Genomic DNA, 19,679 nt, shown 5'->3' on the forward strand with positions numbered 1-19,679 from the left:
CAAGTGCCACCAAATAACACCATTGTAATCTCTGTTTTTCAAAAGCTCCAACAGCAGCAGGGGACACCCCTCTCCTGACCTCCCCCCCCCCCATGACCGCTTGCGTTGCCGCTTGTGGTGCTTGGCACCACATCTTTGCCCTCTTTATCTTCAGACAGCGACGAACTAAAAAAAAATTATAAATCTGAAAATTTACTCTGAAAAAAAAAATTTGCACAGCTAATCTCAATTGGAAAAAAAAAAATTCAGAAATTTACAATAGTAAAAAAAAAATTTTCACAATTTCATTGTGACCACCCCCCCCTCCCAAGGTCTAATGGTCCATCCCTTAGCAATACAATTTTTTTGACAAAATGTCACGTGACCTCGATGACCTTTGACCTCAAATATACATATTTGTCCATAACTCAGTAACCACAAGTGCTACACCCTCCAATTTTGATAGGATATTAGACCTTAAGATGTCACATCTTGTACCTCATTTATATGCGCATATGTATTTCTTGGCTGGCCAATACTGCTAGAGGTCTGATCTTTTTTCCCGATTTAGAACCATAACTTAGACATGCCTCATGTGTTTCAAATGGGGAACAACGACATAGACCTATGTGCCCATAGATCTCAACATATACACTCCAGTGATACTTCTTAATGACCACATTTTCCTGCCCCATCAAGACTAATACTCCTATTACAAGTGGGGACTATGTCATTGTAAATGACTTGTTGAGATAATGGTTGTATCACAGTATTCGATATATCTAATTCTGTATTTTTTCCATTTTATATTTGAATAATTACATTAAACATATTTCACTGTCTCCAGTACATTTCATTTAAGTATTTTCACTTCATGCACTTTATCCCTTTCACACATGTTCAAATATCTGACCAGAGAACAAACACTAAATAGTCCAGGATGGGAGCTACAGTGTCATTGACGCTATTTTGTTGATGTACTGTTCTTTCGACACAGCGATAACTTTTAGTTTTCTGTTGCTTACGGTGTCCGTGGGACTTATAGGTTTGGTCATGTCCGTGCGTGCGTGCGTGCGTGCGTGCGTCCGTCCGTGCGTCCGTCCGTTCACGCAGATATCTCAGAGATGCCTGGAGCGATTTCATTCAAACTTGGTACAAGGATTACTTCATATGTCATACAGATGCACGTCAATTTGTTTTGTAATACGATCCAATATGGCTGCCAGGCGGCCATTTTATTACGATTTTTTCATGTACAGAGCCATAACTCAGGCATGTTCCAACCGATTTTATTCAAAGTTGGTACAAGAACATTGACCAATGTCATAGATATGCATGTAAATTTGTTTTGTGATACGATCCAATATGGCTGCCGTGCGGCCATTTTGTTACGATTTTTTTCATGTACAGAGCCATAACTCAGGCATATCTCAATCGATTTTATTCAAAGTTGGTACAAGGACATTGACCTATATCATACAGATGCACCGCGATTTGTTTTGTGATACGATCCAATATGGCTGCCAGGCGGCCATTTTATTACGATTTTTTTCATGTACAGAGCCATAACTCAGGCATGTTTCAACCGATTTTATTCAAACTTGGTACAAGGACATTGACCAATGTCATAGCTATGCAAATTAATTGTTTTATGATACAATCCAATATGGCCACCGTGCGGCCATTTTGTTACGATTTTTTCATGTACAGAGCCATAACTCAGGCATATCTCAACCGATTTCATTCAAAGTTGGTACAAGGACATTGACCTATGTCATACACATGCACATTGATTTGTTTTGTGATACAATCCAATATGGCTGCCGTGTGGCCTTTTTGTTACATTTTTTTCATGTCCGGAACCATAACTCAGACATGTATCAAGCAAATTTATTCAAAGTTGGTACAAGGAGATTTACCAATGTCATACATATGCATGGTAATTTGTTTTGTTATACAATCCAATATGGGTGCCGTGTAGCCATTTTATTACGAGTTTTTCATGTCCTGAACCATAACTCAGGCATGTACTGTATCAAGAGAATTTATTCAAAAGTATTTTTATCACAGACCTAATGAAGAGGACTCTATCCTCTCTGAGGACCTGTATTCAAAGTACCCATTAACAAGTGGGGACTGTGTCATCAACGATGACTTGTTTTGGGTAATTTCAACAGTTGTGCATTTTTGACATCATTGTTGACTTCGATCGTTAAAGACAGTGTGTGCATGCTTATGTTGACCGATTTACTAAGGAAGTACGTCGCACTTCAGAATCACAGCATAATCCGACATGGTATAAATTTGGCATGATCATCAGATCATACATGATCCGAGATTGCACTTCAGCAAGTCACGATAACTAATGTTGTTTGTTTCACTGTCGTTTAATACCTATATTTTCCACTAAAAGACCATTAGAATTTCCTCCTGGCTACTTTGAAATCGTGCACTGGCATGCATGTAGTTGTCAACATCACTATGCTTGAATGTAGTAGACTATTACTATGAATATATCGGCTGTCACTGCATATTGCATATGTGTGCAAGTCACCCCATATCATATCAAAAAAATGTAGTATTGCGACATTTGAGCTGCCAGAAGCCAGAATTTACGGTTTACAAGAAAGTTATCTTACATGTAAAACTGATCAGTTCTACTGTGAACAAAATGCAAGCTATGTTGTATAACTATCGTGGATTGCATAATATTTTGTACCTATCACCGTGTCAGAAAATCAGAAGGAAACAACCAGTCAGACAAACTGTGGTCAGGATGATACTGTCCAATTTTAATATTTGTCTCTCGGCACACACCAGATACTCATGACTGTAAAACAACATTTCCATATAATTGTATATTCAGTTTTTAGTCCCCACGGACACCGTCCGGGGGGACTTATAGGTTTGGTCATGTCCGTGCGTGCGTGCGTGCGTGCGTGCGTGCGTGCGTGCGTCCGTCCGTCCGTTCACGCAGATATCTCAGAGATGCCCAAAGCGATTTCATTCAAACTTGGTACAAGGATTACTTCATATGTCATACAGATGCACGTTGATTTGCTTTGTGATACGATCCAATATGGCTGCCAGGCGGCCATTTTATTACGATTTTTTCATGTACAGAGCCATAAACTCAGGCATGTTTCAACTGATTTTATTCAAAGTTGGTACAAGGACATTGACCAATGTCATAGATATGCACGTCAATACTCTTTGTGATACGATCCAACATGGCCGCCAGGCAGCCATTTTATTACGATTTTTTCATGTACAGAGCCTTTACTCAGGCATGTTTCTACAGATTTTATTCAAACTTGGTACAAGGACATTGACCAATGTCATAGCTATGCACATGAATTTGTTTTGTGATATGATCCAATATGGCCGCCATGCGGCCATTTTGTTATGATTTTTTCATGTACAGAGCCATTACTCAGGCATATCTCACCGATTTTATTCAAATTGGTACAAGGACATTGACCTATGTTATACATATGCACGTCAATTTGTTTTGTGATACGATCCAATATGGCTGCTGTGCGGCCATTTTGTCATGATTTTTCATGTACAAAGCCATAACTCAGGCATATTTCAACCGATTTTAATCAAAGTTGGTACAAGGACATCGACCAATGTCATACATATGCACATTGATTTGTTTTGTGATTCGATATAATATGGCCACCATGTGGCCATTTTATTACGATTTTTTCATGTCTTGAACTACAACTCAGACATGTATCAAGCGAATTTATTCAAAAGTATTTTTATCACAGACCTAATGAAGAGGACTATCCTCTCTGAGGACCTGTAATCAAAGCACCCATTAACAAGTGGGGACTGTGTCATCAACGATGACTTGTTATATTTAATTTGCTTTTCACCATATTGTATGTCCTTCCCTGCACTACATAATTCAAAATTAAATATTGTTTTTGGCCTATACATACTTGAGGGGTAAGCTTATTTAGTCTCATACATTAAAGATGCACTGTTGACATACAGAGTCCAAACTTTTTATCATTGTATTGTAGATAGGTGTACACTCCAAATACTAAGTACAAGTGTGGTGAGTGTAACAAGCAAATGTTTTTTAGTCAATGGCCCAAATTTATTTTCTATATGATGGACAATAAATACATGTGTAATCAATGCCAACAGTCCAGTTTAAGTAATTTGGTTTAGATTAGCCATTGGCTAAATTTTCTCCCCTTCTATAAGTTCACCGTTTCCTGTTTAGATATTGTTGATCCTATTGAGTCCCATCTCTAATTCTTAATTCACTTTCATATCAGGGTGGTTGATACTTAGAATCCACACTTGAACTTATGCTGGAGCAGTAACCAACCAGTTCAAAATACTTTCATTTATGTCCAAACAATTTGACTTTTTGCCAAATTTCACATTTATGGCAAATAATAAACAGTAAGGAGGTACAAAGACGTCGGTGCCCCCGGGCCCCATGTTATTAATACTCCTCATGTCTATAGCGTATTTGTTCTCTTTACTTCTGTAGTTCAATTGTCCCAGAGTTGCGTGAAATTCTTATTTGAAACTTTATAGAACAATGACATCTGACAACTCACATTTGTATATGCTTCCTCTTTTGACAGATTTGGTGGTTGTACCGCTGCGACATTCTGTGCGTTGTCAACCCTCAATCAGCAACTCCGGAATGAAGACATCATCAATGTTTATGAAATAGCAATGTTGTATAATCTTCGTAGACCTGGCATTTTCCCCACCAAGGTAAATTAGGCCATCATACTAAACTGAAGTAGCCAAGGGGAAGTAGGGTATTCTTTTTTATCAGATGTCAACTCATGTTGTCTATACCGCATTGATGTTTATCTCTCACATGAGAAAGTACATTAATATTGACTACAAAAATAAGTTGATCCATTGATTCCTCAGTGCTATCAACAGAAGAACTTCGGATATCTCAGACAAGGACATAAGAAAGACAACAGTCAACAAACATTGACTTGTAGCTACTGCGCTCTATTTATGATTCAAAACATAAAAAAAAGAAGAGACAATGCTATGACAGATACATGTTTGTATGCGTGTTCAGTATTGTACGACTGTACATATTGGTATCAATATAGGCATTTTAATATTCTCTGAGTCTTTACACATAATATACAAAGACATCTTACTTTCACTTCCTTGTGGCGAATATCAAATCAAAGTTCATTCTTATCACAGTATGCTTTAAAGGGCCAGTAGCTGGAACTTTTAAATGATTTTTTCACTATTTGTATTTTGTATGTCAAATGCAAGTTCGCGCTCTACTCCCCAAGCATGTTGAAACACCAACTATTAAGCTTGTCAGGACATTGTGCAGACATAAAAATGCACTGTTATTGTTCACATTTGAATTCTACTCTGGATCAGAATGAACTTGTCAACAATAATAATACAGTCTACACATGCCCAGACAGAGTTGACAAGCTGAATACTGTATATCTGAATATGCTTTGTGGAGTAGAACAAGAAACCAAAGTGTACGATAAAAAATGGTAAAAAATCATCAAAAACTACAGTTGCTTGCCCTTTATTAAATGTCTATTGTTTTGTTGTCAGTCATGGAATTTAAATTTAATTTGACAAACTAATTTTATCATTCACAGGCTGATTACCTGTTCTTGTTTACGGCCATGAAGACTGCCATTGATAATCGACATAAAGACCGTAAACTTGGCAGTGGTAGAGCTCACCTACCATCTCACAACGGCTCATCACAGAAAAGGCATGGCAGTAACGCTGTTGACTCGATAAGGCGGGCGTTTTCTCTGCACGAAGACCACAGACCTCAGGTGTCCAGCAACAACATCGCGCGTTCGCGATCCTTCACGTCAGAACCGGGCAGTCCGAAGGGAAATTCGTATAAACTGAAGAAGAGAAGCAGTGCATTGCAGAGAGCGAAGATTGCTGAGGAGGAGGTAAATGCAGCGACCGACGATGATGAACTTACAACGCTAGCAAACAGTGACGGTGATATCGCAGTAAAATGGACAAAACAGCCCGACGGTGCGTTGACGCCAAAGAAAGATTCAGACAATAGGAAACTTTCTAACAATAACAGCTCAGCGTCAGATTACAGAGAATCTGGCTTTGAAGAGGATGATGTGTTCCAGGAAGTTTAAATGTGAACTTGACTTCTTGCAACTGGTAAAATTTGCTGGAAGAGGAATTCTGTACAAAATAATGATCCTGCCATGTGTAAAGATGTGGGTACTAGTGATACTAGGATACTAGTTATCAAGTGGGTGGGTTGATTCGGTCAAGGATGTAGAGCGCCATCTATTGGCGAAGATTCCTAATGGTTGATTTGAATCATTTGAAGGCAAGATGATGGTGACAGTGAGAATGTCTGCCAAGTCAACAGTATTACTAGTTGCAGTCAGTGTTTGTGAGCAACAGAGTTTTGTGACGTGGCTCTGTAAATTAAGAAAAGCAAAGTGTTTGCGTTTCGCTCTTGGTGTACATACAATATATGGGAGAATAGCAAAAGATTATTGGCACCATCTTGTACATAGACGGTAATTGCATCAAGTGTCAGATAACACACAAATACAAAACCTCTGTTATGCCACTGTTTGTAAAGTTTTTATTGCTTGTAAATAGCCAAAGGGGAAATTTATCATTTTTTATTTAGTGATCTGAATGTGAAATCATCTAATGACTACCAATATTTAGAGCCATGACAATTCACAGGATCCAATTCCTGTCTCCTCTTTGAATCCTACAAATCAATTAAGATATCTTTTTGATGAAGACTTGGAGTACTTCCAGTTGTGTTAAACTGTCAGCTTAAAAAAGATGAAATTTTTTTATGAAAAACTTATTTTTGTTTTTGATTTGTGTAAATAAGAAATGCATATTCTGATTCGTCCTGACCTTGTGATGCATGTCATTGAAATGATGTGAAGTTTTAAATTCTGGACTGATTGTCAGTTGTTGATATGTACTTTTCTTACACTATGGTTAATGTAATTCAATTAGGCAAATTATGGGTACCTTATCTCGTAGTTTTTATCCCATGGTCCCGTAAATATCCTTTATCAAAATCCAAATTCACATAACATTTTTGTCATGTTTTTTACATTCAGCAATGCATTATATTGCCATGCAATGATATTATATCATCGCCACTCTTCAGATAAATTCTATACATATTAGGCTATGTTCACGGTACATAAAGACACTCTATACACAAAGTATTTACACAGGGATACCATATCATTGAACTTGTTATTTTACATACAGCGTAGACACTGCATGCGGGGTTAGCATCATGATTTTATAAATGGATATTTCACTTTCAGTCCGTCATTTATGTCATTTATGTCAGACTGCTCACAAACTTCAATTTATCAATACTGATAGTGTAAGTTTATCTTGCAAACGTACAATGTATAGTAAATATTTTCCTTTTGGAACAATCCCCTTCACCTTGGAAACGTTTAAGCAAGACATGCCATCTTTTCATGAAATAGAGTATTTCTGTTCAGCTTTAAACTTGAACTTGCATCAAACTTTGATCAAAATGGAGAATGTTACAATGTGTGAATATCCAAAAACCACTGCAGATGGGTGTATTTCTCTCACACGGCTATAAATAGAAATTATCAGTTCATCACAATGACAAAGTTTTTGTTGTGAAGTATGTAATGGTGAAAACTTTTCCATTTAACACAGTTTTGTCATTTTTCATTTCACATCGAGACACCCACACTGTGTCACACAGGGGTTTAATTTTTAGAGGCCACTTTGCAGTAATACATCAGTCAGAGCATCAATCAAAGTGTAGTTAATTGTCCAGATAACTTTAAGTTATTGTATACACGCATACATTTATTGATAAGTCAGATATAAAATGAAGGCAAAGCATCAGTGCCCAGATGTTAGCTCTGTTAGTTAAAAAAAGAAATTCTGTTTTGCAATTTTAAAATCCACAGTACCTTCAAGATTTCTAGCCATCATCCAGTTAGACAATGGCAATGATAGGGTTAGCTTAACTATCCACACCACTAAACTGTTTTTTAAGTACAGTGTTAGACCATAGACCCTTGAGGGTCTAAGGTTAGACCACAGTCCCTCCACTCTCAGGAGAGATCTGTGGTTAGACCACAGTCCCTCCGCTCACAATGGAGGTCTATGGTTAGACCACAGTTCCTCCACTCACAGTGGAAGTCTGTGGTTAGACCACAGTCCTTCCACTCACAGTGGAGGTCTGTGGCTGGACCACAGTCCCTCCACTCGCAGTGAAGGTCTGTGGTTAGACCAAAGTCCCTCCTCTCACAGTGGAGGTCTGTGGTTGGACGATAGTCCTTCCAGTCTCAGGAGAGGTCTGTGGTTAGACCACACAGCCCCTCCTCTCACAGTGGAGGTCTGTGGTTAGACCACAGTCCCTCCTCTCACAGTGGAGGTCTGTGGTTAGACCACAGTCCCCCCACTCACAGTGGAGGTCTGTGGTTAGACCACAGTCCATCCTCTCACAGTGGAGGACTATGATTAGACCAAGCTGCATTTTGTAACTCTGTACACTAATTTGTTTATTTGTGTGTTATGTATATAATAGTGATAATTTAGCATTCTCATTCTGTAAGTAAAGTTTCTGTAAAGATTTTTATCCTTTTTCATCTTTACAAGCAAATACACTTCCTCATTTATATGCATAGGAAACTCGCAATTGTAAGTTGTAAATATGATTTGTTGATTGTTACATTTTGTACGTATTTCTGTCATTCATTTTGCAGTTATTTAGTGTGTTTTTTTTCACCCAGTTTTTACTGCCTTCAAGAGTGTCTGCTTTTCTGTTTTGTTCTTCATTTTAGAGGAAATTACATGCATTTTAGCATTTGTTTCTTTCAGGACCCACCTTCCCTCAAAGGATCGTCAAACCCAATACAAGATAAGTTCATTATATAGAGGGGTGGGGAGGAGCAGGTTGTAGTACAGAGTACATTCATTATTAGAATATTTTTCTTTCATTTTTTTGTTATGACAAAACAATTGTTTTCAAGTTATTGCAGACGTATTTTAATAATTTCATCATTTGATGGCTACCTTTTTGTCAATGCAGTGATCTCAAGATGGGGAAATATTAAACCCCACTGAGACTGATCACCCACATTTTATGTGGACACAGTATAATAATGCTGCCAAACTCAAAGTTCAAAGGTCACATCTCAAGGTCAGTGACATTTGTGTGGGCGCAATTGATGGTGCTGCCAAACTCAAAGTTCAAAGGTCACATCTCATAGCAAGTGATATTTATATGAGCATAATAGACATAATTGTTTTAAAGGTTCATAACAGTAGGTTAAAAACTAGACAATTTTTTATGGATACATGGATGAAGGAGCGCAACTGTAAAAAGTGATGATAGATCTCTCATATTTGAGTATTTAAAGTAGTATCAATATATGTACGATCAAACAGATGTATAAATCACAAAGCACCCCAGTAGTTCAAGCATATGGTGTCTGAAATTAATCTGTAAAAAATTTAAAAGTACTTTATCATGCTTTTTATGATTTGTTGAAAAAAGTAATATTTTTGTAGATTAAGCTTTTGGAAATGAATTGTAAACTGTATCATTCAATCACACATGCCATGTAGATTTTCTGATTCAAATTTCTGTGTGTTACTCATCTGATCACTATTCAAGATACATGTATGATGCTTTGTATGTTTGTAAAAGAAAAGCACACAGGTACTGGTTATTTCATTCAAAGATTTGTGGTTTTATTCTTTTTCTTTTATAAATGAACCACTCACTTACCTACCAAAAGAAAGGTATTGAGACCGTATACACTTTGTTTAACTCATGAAGATATACTTAAAGTTTTACCTCCCAGGCTTGAAATTATTTTTCTACGTAGTAGTCAAAGTGGACATCCATTTCTGAAAATTAGTTGTCCCAAAAAAGACATTTTGTAGTTTGCTTTTACCCCAGCTTTGTGGCTAATTTTAAATCCTATAAATATTAATTCTGAAAATCAGCTGAAAAATGAATATCATACCCTTACATTGTCTCCCATGTTGTTTAATTTTCATCCAGTCTGCCAGTCAGTCCATCAACCATAAACTTGACCTTCATATTTGAGTTTATATCAATATTAATCGTCTGTCTTTATAGGCTGTCACTTATTCTTGTCTTCAGATAAATGAATGAGGTGAAATATTTGATGCATGGAGATAAATGTGCAGTCTTGAAAAACCAACACCTTCACACTTCAACCAAAGCAAGATCTTCTTGCTTGAAAATTATACAACCATGTGTACACACACTGATATCAAATGTTTGCAGATGCTATTTAATCAAAATATCCTCTTTAGGTCCTTAGATAACGATTTGTTCCTGAGATGTAAATATTTCGTCCATGAACATATATTAACAAAGTATCAGTGAGTAATGATTTATGCTTTAAATCTTTAAGAGCCTAAAGTATACAAAAAGTACCTTGTATCAGATAAGATGTCAAATCGCGACACTAGATGAGGAATTTTTTTAATTTATTTAAAGTAATTATGTCGCCAAAGAATATTATAATATGTGAAATCATTAAAAAATAGCATAAAATTTTTTTGACGGTATGATTTCTGTCAATATTTCATATTGTGGTCAATCACATTTATCTAATATGTGTTTCATAAATTCATCTTGCCAGATGTTGATATAAATAGATTTCTCAATAGAGATATTGACTTCCTCCTTTCGGCTTTATTGTGTTATGTGACAGGTCAAAAGTCCACAGTTTGTATGAGGTTACAGGTCAAAAGTCCGTAGCAACCCAATTATGTTCTGTTTGTGACAAACTTGTTGTATGTAGGAACAATCTTCTACCACGCTAACCCTTTTCAATCATAAAGTATTTTGACTTCAATCCTGCAATTTTGCATTGCCATGACAAGCCAATATTTCAAAAATTAATTCTTTACAACGCATTTTTTTGACATTTTCTCCACTCATGTTGAGTGCACATTCTTGAAAACTTACTAGGTTTATACTTATCATCTATCATTGTCTTATAGCGGTTAATTCATTTTGCTATGCATCAAAGAATTATGAATTCTTCAGTGTTAAGTTACACCATATATGGTATGAGTCTACTTGAAATAGAATCATGATAATAATGTTGTTCTCACAATGCTGACACAGTTTCTGTATGTCTGCGTTGCTTAAACTCCAGCTTATCAAATATGTTTGAATGAGTTAAATATGAAAAGTTATATGATGGAGAAAATGGAGACTTCACATAAAAATAGGCTTTTAATTCTTGAACAAATGAAAATGGAAAACTTGTGTGCTAAGAACTGAAATTTACAACGCGATGAGAAGAAAATATTGTCTGTCATTTTCAGAATGAATGGTATCGGGAAAGTAGTGCAGGTTTTACATGTATATATCCATGGAACACCTTGTTTTTATTTATACTTAGACAAATTTTACAAAATCTACTACAATCATGAGTGAAATCAAGGTCTTGTGTGCTGTTTTAAAAATGTTAGGAAATGGGTTTTAGATGAGGAAAGACCAACATTGAACTTGCAGGAAAAGTGATCTACAACAGGCCTGGTAGATTAAAGGTCACATTTTTTCACAGATGAATTATCATTTTGAAATATTCTAGATCATGTTACTTATAATATTTTTCATGTAGAATATGAAATAGTTTGTTTCTCATATATTATACAGAATAAATATTTTTTTTCTGAATGCTAATTGTTCTTGTGTGTTCTGTGATGTTTCACTGCTTTTGTAAAACACTTTGTACAGACATCAGTGTACAAGAGTAAACCACTGAGGGGGTAAGCACGTCTTGACCTTGAACTACAATGACACTTTGTACAATGTCATGGTAGTCCTTACCTATACCAATGTGCGTGTTGTGTAAGATCTCACGAGAATATTCCAATATTAACAGACTATGTCCTACCAGTGTATACATGACAAAAATGCAGGGCCCTGATTAGTCGAGAATCAAAAATCACTACTACCGGCATATTTGCAATTTAATACATTTGAAACCTGTCCTGGTAGCCCTGAAAATGAGTGTAAAATTTTCCACAATGTAGATAATGTATCAGTAATTTGTAAAATTTTTTACGTTGTCAATGTTGGAGTAACTAGCGACAGCAGTTCAAAAAAAGCACAGATTAATGCAACTTTGAAACTCACTCAAAGTTCAATGAAACACATCTGTCCATGGATTTTTAGTGATGGTTTATCACACTTGATTTGGATCAGCTATTCCATATATGCACTCACTTTCGTATGGAAGACCGGTCACGACATGCGACATGCAACCTGCGACTTCAAAACTGCGACCTGCGTCCTGCGAGTTTGAAACATACGACCTGCGACTTCGGCATTTAGACCAAGGTGTAGGCCTAACCTGCGACTTCACAACAGCGACCTGCGTCCTGCGTGTTTGTCAAACTGCGATATCAGTCTTGATTTGTTCGCACCATGCTCTGAACACGAGCCTGAAAAACACGAGGGACACCATTGCACTATATTAAAACAGCCGGTTTACCGCATTCTCGCGACCAGAGCATTATTTTCGCACCGCTGGCCTACGCAAAAATCGGCCAGCGAAAGAATTCAACCAGCGATAGAAGTGCATGAAGCTGTGACGGTAGAGAATTCCACAAACGAAGAGCACAAATTTATTTTCCTTCTTACGAAAGGCAAACCGATCTGAAATAATGCAATAGCAATAGGGTTTTAAACGTCTACATCAGTGTTTAATAGTTTCTGGAACTTTTCTGCCTACATGATCTAAAATATTATATACACACAAAAAATAATATGTACATATTATAGTATGTACATATTAGGCTTAAAGACTGAAAATAGGATTGTAGGAGGGTTTAATTATGTCCTGTTTTACAGTTTTAACTCGCGTTATCTATAAAGAACTTGAGTCGGTCTCTGGCTATTCATGGTTAGCAAATATGTTTGCACTTCTGTCAATATCAGTATTATTTTAACTGCTTTACTTTGCATATGTTATTTGTGTAGACAAATGTAGTCCGAAGTTAACCAGTAAGAATATTTTTATTTTTCCAACATTACTGAACAAAAGTTGGATCAATTCGATTTTTTGACGAAAAGTAAAAATGAAATTAGACGAAAAGATGGCAACATCCGATGATCAATCACTAGAGAATTGGAACAAAACTGGAAATGTTAGAAAATGAACGACAATAACTGAAAATTCGAATGTTTGCAATGACACTGACGCAGTTATGATACAGGGGGACAACTGATGAATTAAACAGACAGCTAGATGGTTATACCACAGTGAAATGAGGATAAATACCAGAGATTTCTAAAAATCAAAAAGTTTGTCGATAACATAAGGAAAGAAGCGAGGTAAGGCAGACGAAGAATATCTAAAATAATTTGAAATTATAATATAAACATATAAATGCCTATCACGTAGCATATTATTTTCCATGCATTAACACGGACTGTCAACATTTCCGTCATAAAATTATCTCTCCAGATGAAAATGAGTGAACTGGTGTGTACATGAATTGAGTTTTGCCAGACTTGGTGAACGATTTACCAAAGCGAAAGCAATGGCTTATTAATTGATCGATGTTGAACGTTAAATCTCCTTTCCACGTTTTACCCTTTGAGCGCTGTAATTTTCTCCCACCAAAATTTTAGTGCAAAATTTTACCAATTGTATGATTTTTTCTGTAATTTTTTGATAATTTTGGACCAAATCGACATCACATTTCATTGGCTACAGGTTTTTCCCAATTTTTTTGCAAAAATTGGAGAAAAATTGACAGGGGTTTATTATATAAAGGGGACAAAAATAGACTTTGGCGCTCAAAGGATTAAAGTTCACGCAAGACGCCTTCAATCTAATACTGAGGAAAACACCATGAAACGTTACGTGTTGTTGTCACATGTCGCAGTTGTGAAGTCGCAGGTCGCAGTTTGACAAACACGCAGGTCGCTGTTGTGAAGTCGCAGGTTACACGTAGGTCTAAATGCCGAAGTCGCAGGTCGCATGTTTCAAACTCGCGGGACGCAGGTCGCAGTTTTGAAGTCGCAGGTCGCATGTCGCATGTCGTGACCGGTCTTCCATACTTTCGCAAACTTCTATGTGTCATGATCTGGTCAAATTCACTGTGTACTTGCACTAGGGGTGGTTTGTTTGCGCCTGGCTATTGACAATGATCATTTCATTATTACTATTATTTGCATATTGACTTATCCTAGACTACAAGATCCGTCACTGGAGGGCACTCTGTACACCCCCCCCCCCTCTTAATAGGGCGCCCTCTAGCAACAGATCTTTCAGTCTAGACTGATCCAAGCTGTACAATGAACTATTGCTTCAACGTGAATGAGTGTCTGATACTCTCTATACAAAATTGCAGCTTAAGGTACAATTAGCCTCTAGGACTCCATACTCTCAGATTTTTACATAATTTTCTGGTCTACCACTTGTAGGGGGTCATTTTGAAGCTTTTGGAGTAAGAAAAAATTCACTGTCTTCGTTTTTTGAAAATTGAAAATTTCTTTTTTACTCATAGAGTTAATAAAGGGATGGCAGCCATTTTAAATTTCAAATATTGGTGTAAATGTTGGGTGATTTGTTTCTCCAGTACCAAACTTTGCATGTTGACCCCTGATTTTTATTCTTGATTTGGTGGAAGAATTGTTGAAAGTTTCACTGAGGAAAGTTTGAGCAAAAGTTTAAGTCTTCCACTTTTAAGGCGTGTACTACCTTATTCTCAAAACCATCGCTGGCATAAAATATTTTATAGCTGGATTGTCTCAGTAGGGGATTTTTGTGGTTTTATCACAGCATGTTCAGTTCACGTGTCGGGAGTGCATGGATGCGTCTGATTTTTCTCAACTAGAGGGTGCGCAAGTAAGTGAACACAGGAATTCTAAAGTCCATTTTGACAAACCAAAGAGAAACAATGGTGACGAAACCCGCTGTAAGTAGTATCCCAGTTACTGGTAGATTTTGGAAAAATCTAATGTGTCAATCCTTTTGCAACAGAACAAGTCATGGATAGCGTTGTGTCGAGCGCCACCAGTGTATATTACTCATGAATGCCTTTGTTTCTAAGTATGCCGCTCAGAACTCATATACTCAATATAGTTTATTAAAGTTGGAAGGCAAGCAAACATATTATTTTTACATTTGATGATTTAATGAATAATACCACAATTAACAAGACAGTCAACACTGAAATTTACATTTTTTGGCGATCACACCACCCAAAATCTCATTTTTAACCAGTTCATCCAAATTCCCACTACGGCCAAAAATAAATATGTGTTTCCAGCAACCCGCCCTAGAAAAAAATCCTACGAAATTCTCCAAATTGTACAGTATCTTAGGTCTGGGCCAACAAAAAGAAAAACAATCCTCCGACCTACCTACCCTAATTTTCAGAGGCATGTTACCGGAAACACATTATATGTTTTTATTTGGCCTAAGCGGGTGCACACCATGGTCACCACCATGCGCAGATCATGGTGATGGAAGGGTTAGTATTCACATACAATATCATCATGGTGGTAGTCAAGTAATAAACACAACTCGTATTTACATAACATTCGTATGTAGTTTGTTGTAAAGAAAGGTGTAAATAAATACTCACGGAAAATCTAAATGTCAAGTTGAAGTCTTCTTTGAATAAGGCTCATTCCACCCATCCGTAAGTTTCTAGCAAAGATAACACAATGTCAGTGAATAACCTTTTCCTGGTCATGAGGGCTATAGCGTCCCTGAGGGGCCGTGTGCTACCAGAAACACATCGCTATTCCCCGAGAGCGTAAGCCAGGGGTATAGCGATAATTCTAGTAACACAACTTGAAGGCCACGAGGTCCGAATAAAGACCAGGCTATAGATGCTTTACAAGATACCACATGCTCATCCTCTTCTGTTATTGTTTTATATAAATGTGTTTTGATGCAGAGGCAATGGGACAAAGTTTCAAAGTTGCAGACGACACTAAGCGTATGGTCACGTGACCGGGCACTTTTTCAAAACTTTTTCCCTAGAGAAATAGTTTTTTTGGAAAAAAAACCTGTGACGTTACTTTTTCTAAACCATTAGGGACTAGTAAACACCTATTACCTGGTCACGAGGGCTATAGGGCCCGTTTATTACCCTTGGGTACGTTACCAGAAACACACACCGACATTCCCGAGGCCGTAGGCCGAGGGGTATAGCGATGTGTTTCTGGTAACGCACGACCACGAGGGGTAATGAAGAGGTACTATAGCCCGAATAAGACCAGGTTATAGGTACGGTGTTTTATAACACGCCACACGCTCATGTTGTTTTGTGTTATAGATTTTAAAGTGTTTTGATATTATGCACTGTAACAATCCATTGTGACAAGTTTACTTCGCGATTTCTCCATAGCGGTAATTGTAGCACCAATTTCTTAACAAAAGTATCCTAAGCATACCTAGTAACATCCTTGGTTGCACTTGAATCTTCTCAATCTTTGTCGTCGTTGAGCTGTTCAAGTTCATACGTAGTTGGAATGGAAAATCTTGCTGTTTTAGAGAGAGGCTCGTCACTCATCCCGGGCGCTCACATCACGTTCTTGTCACCCGACATTGATTCAAAGGAGCAGACGACACTACGCGTAAGGTCACGTGACCTGACACTTTTCCAAATTTGGGCAAAAACTATTACCCAGGGATGAGTCTTTCAAAAATACCCCCTGACGTCATTTGTCGATTCAGTGAGGAGTTGCCGTATCTATTCTGACAAATTAAAACATATAATGCGCATGTGGTGTATTATAATATGCTTTATAAACTGAACAATCTGCTACAAGAGCCAGTAGTTGTAATTTTATATTTTTTTAGCTGAAAGTTGCTATTTCTTATGTCACGTTCTACTCCTAAAAGCGTGTTGAACCACTCACGATTTAATTTGACAACACAGCATCTCAACTTGTAAAACCAAACCGCTATTGTTTGCATTTGAAATCAGTACACGACCTTCGTAACGAATACGTGTCCGATTGTTGTTAGTTTGTGTTGTTGGCCAGCTGGGAGCTGAGAATTGAGATACTGAACTAGGTGGCGTGTACAACGACAACGAAAGAGAAAAATAAAAACAAATGACTGGATATGTGAAAATAAAATGCTTCATTTGGGAAGAAAAAATATAGCAACCGTTCTCTCTGACCAACTCTACAATAATAATGCTTCCTAGAGAAAAAATAACAATTTGCATTGACACGAGAGAGAGAGAGAGAGAGAGAGAGAGAGAGAGAGAGAGAGAGAGAGAGAGAGAGAGAGAGAGAGAGAGAGAGAGAGAGAGAGAGAGAGAGAGAGAGAGAGAGAGAGAGAGAGAGATTAAAGAAGCGAGTCTTTAAATATTCTTCAGGAATTGGTGCCTGGTTAAAGTTCGATGTTAGAAAACCTTATTATTTGGATTCCATTTCTGACCCCGCAATATATTGGCTTGGTGACCCGCAGAAATAACATTTCTGTCGCCTGCTGGAAAGTTTACCTATGAGTCTAGTTTGAAACGTAATCAGAAACAAAAACATTAGGAAGCATTCAGTACTGTGTATGTAATCTGCAAAGAAATAATAAATTCACTGTTTTCACATTGTATTAATATTTCTCATCTTGAATGGCTAGATAATGTCCTCCTATAATGATCTTCTTTCTCAGAATAGAAAATATTTATCACGCCAAGGTCAAAATACGTTCACCATCTTCTTCATGTCATTACATTATTGACAAACGACTGTTGTCATCAGACTTGACCTTGTTATATCAACCTGGCCGAATATGCAAACTCTAGTACGATCTTCTTTGTTCATCTATGAAATAAATTCGAATTTTTTTTTGGAGAGCGACCATGTCTTTGTCTGCAACACTATGGTCTTGGGTAGCATACATCGTCGCTTCTGACGATAAACTTTAAAAAAATCGTACGTTGCGCGATGACATATTTTTACCGCGAAGACTCGAATCAGCAAGCAAGGTTTGTGGTTGGCGGGAGTTGTTCGGGACGATGAACGTCGTTGCAGACAGCGAGTTGTATAAATGTTGATTTTGCGTATATGTGTTAAAGTACAACGACTTCACGCAAATGGTATTGGCGATCGTTGACTCCAAATGCATGCCTCATTAAATGGAGCAAAACCTTATACAAGTGAAGTGTTAACACGCCCAATATCACAGGCAATTACTTCATTCGCGATATATAAGAGTCACGTATCGCTAGTATATCCTTCAAGAATGCTCACTGATAGGAACTATAAATCCGTGTGACCGATACCACTTTATCATTGGCCGCTTTTGCCGACAGTGGTGTAATCGTTGGTTCACACGACTATGCAGTAAAGTGCCTGGGTTCGATTAGGTAAATGGTACATAGCTGGGACTACTTTCAAGTTAATCTTCATACATCATAAATTTATTCCTTCGAGAATTCCACACTTTGTCTATTAAACAGAGGTCATGCCCTTCGCAAAGCTTCTTGACATTTAAACTACAATTACAATCTAAGGGACTGGACACAGATGACAGGGGTGCGAATAGTGGTTTCTTTTCTTGAGTTTTGAAAAACTGAGAAAAAGAAATGCTCCGTAAAATTTTAAACTCATTAGGGCTAACTAATCTTTTTTTGGTAAAACACTGAAGTATGAGAACTGAAAAAATCTCAAAGAATTGTCTGGACCATTACAGTAGGCAAGTTAAACTACTGCATTTGTTTGCTTATCAAAGACAAAAGACGAAGGCAACCAAAGAAAACAACAAAACGTAAAGATGTACCAGAACATCGTGCGGAATAGGGACTTGATATTTGGATTTTGAATAGAAGAAGATAACAGTACAATTGCCCCACTCAGGAAAAAATTACTGATGGGTATATCTACTGTCAAAGTTTTGGTTCGTGGAGTAAAACAAATTCAAAAGGCACCAGAATGTCAGTGTCATTACGAAAGGTGAACCAGCCACACTGCGCGTCTCATAAAACCACAGATAACGTCTTCAAGATATGATAAGATAATATATTCGAGATAACGATACTAATAGTAGTTGTGGTGTTGGTGGTGACAATGTCGATTGCAGTGATGGCGATGATGGCGATGTTGATAGCGACGACGACAATTACGATGACGACGACGATGATAATGATGATGATGATGATGACGGCGGCGACGACTACGGTGATGATCATGATGGCGATGGTGATAATGATTGTGATGTTGATGGTGATGTTGAGAAGAGAAGACGGAAAGATACAATTTTGGCAAAGTGCCAGTAAAGATCGTGTTCCAAGTTGACATAAAATGTTTACTTTTCACCAATAGTGACTTCCGTCCTATCTCATATATGAAATAACAGCGACCGGTCACCAGCCCGCCTAATATAATTTATTTTCGGTCTTTAAAAAGACATACATGTCTTAAAGTATCAGGTTATTGTAATATTTTGAATGACCAGATGAACACGGTGTAGGCTTACCGAAAACTAATTCATGACTTGTAAGCCTGTTTTAATGAAGACTGCCAGCAGACTTTACCCTACAGCTTTAGAGATAAGGGAGCCGTCATTATTTACGGCCTGAGGGTTATATGAATTTCATTGGAAACTCTGAAATTTCGAGTAACCCCCTGCCAACCATGATGAATTTGAGTAACCCCTCCCTAATACAAA

At 37.4% G+C, this 19,679-nt stretch overlaps 1 protein-coding gene across 4 annotated transcripts in view; it reads left to right on the forward strand.

Moving 5' to 3' along the window:
- Nucleotides 1-11,710, forward strand: part of LOC139134789 (receptor-type tyrosine-protein phosphatase gamma-like) — a 102,292-nt gene extending 90,582 nt beyond the window's left edge. For 3 of the 4 annotated variants that reach the window (XM_070701849.1, XM_070701850.1, XM_070701851.1), the window contains 2 exons: nt 4,593-4,728; nt 5,613-11,710. In XM_070701849.1, coding sequence (XP_070557950.1) covers nt 4,593-4,728; nt 5,613-6,128 — 652 coding nt within the window. In that variant the 3' untranslated portion in view covers nt 6,129-11,710. The remainder of the gene's footprint in view (nt 1-4,592; nt 4,729-5,612) is intronic. The other variant, XR_011552867.1, reaches the window with a different exon arrangement.
- The last annotated feature ends 7,969 nt before the right edge of the window (nt 11,711-19,679 follow it).

Source organism: Ptychodera flava, chromosome 6, assembly GCF_041260155.1.
Source record: "Ptychodera flava strain L36383 chromosome 6, AS_Pfla_20210202, whole genome shotgun sequence".
Classification (NCBI taxonomy): domain Eukaryota; kingdom Metazoa; phylum Hemichordata; class Enteropneusta; family Ptychoderidae; genus Ptychodera; species Ptychodera flava.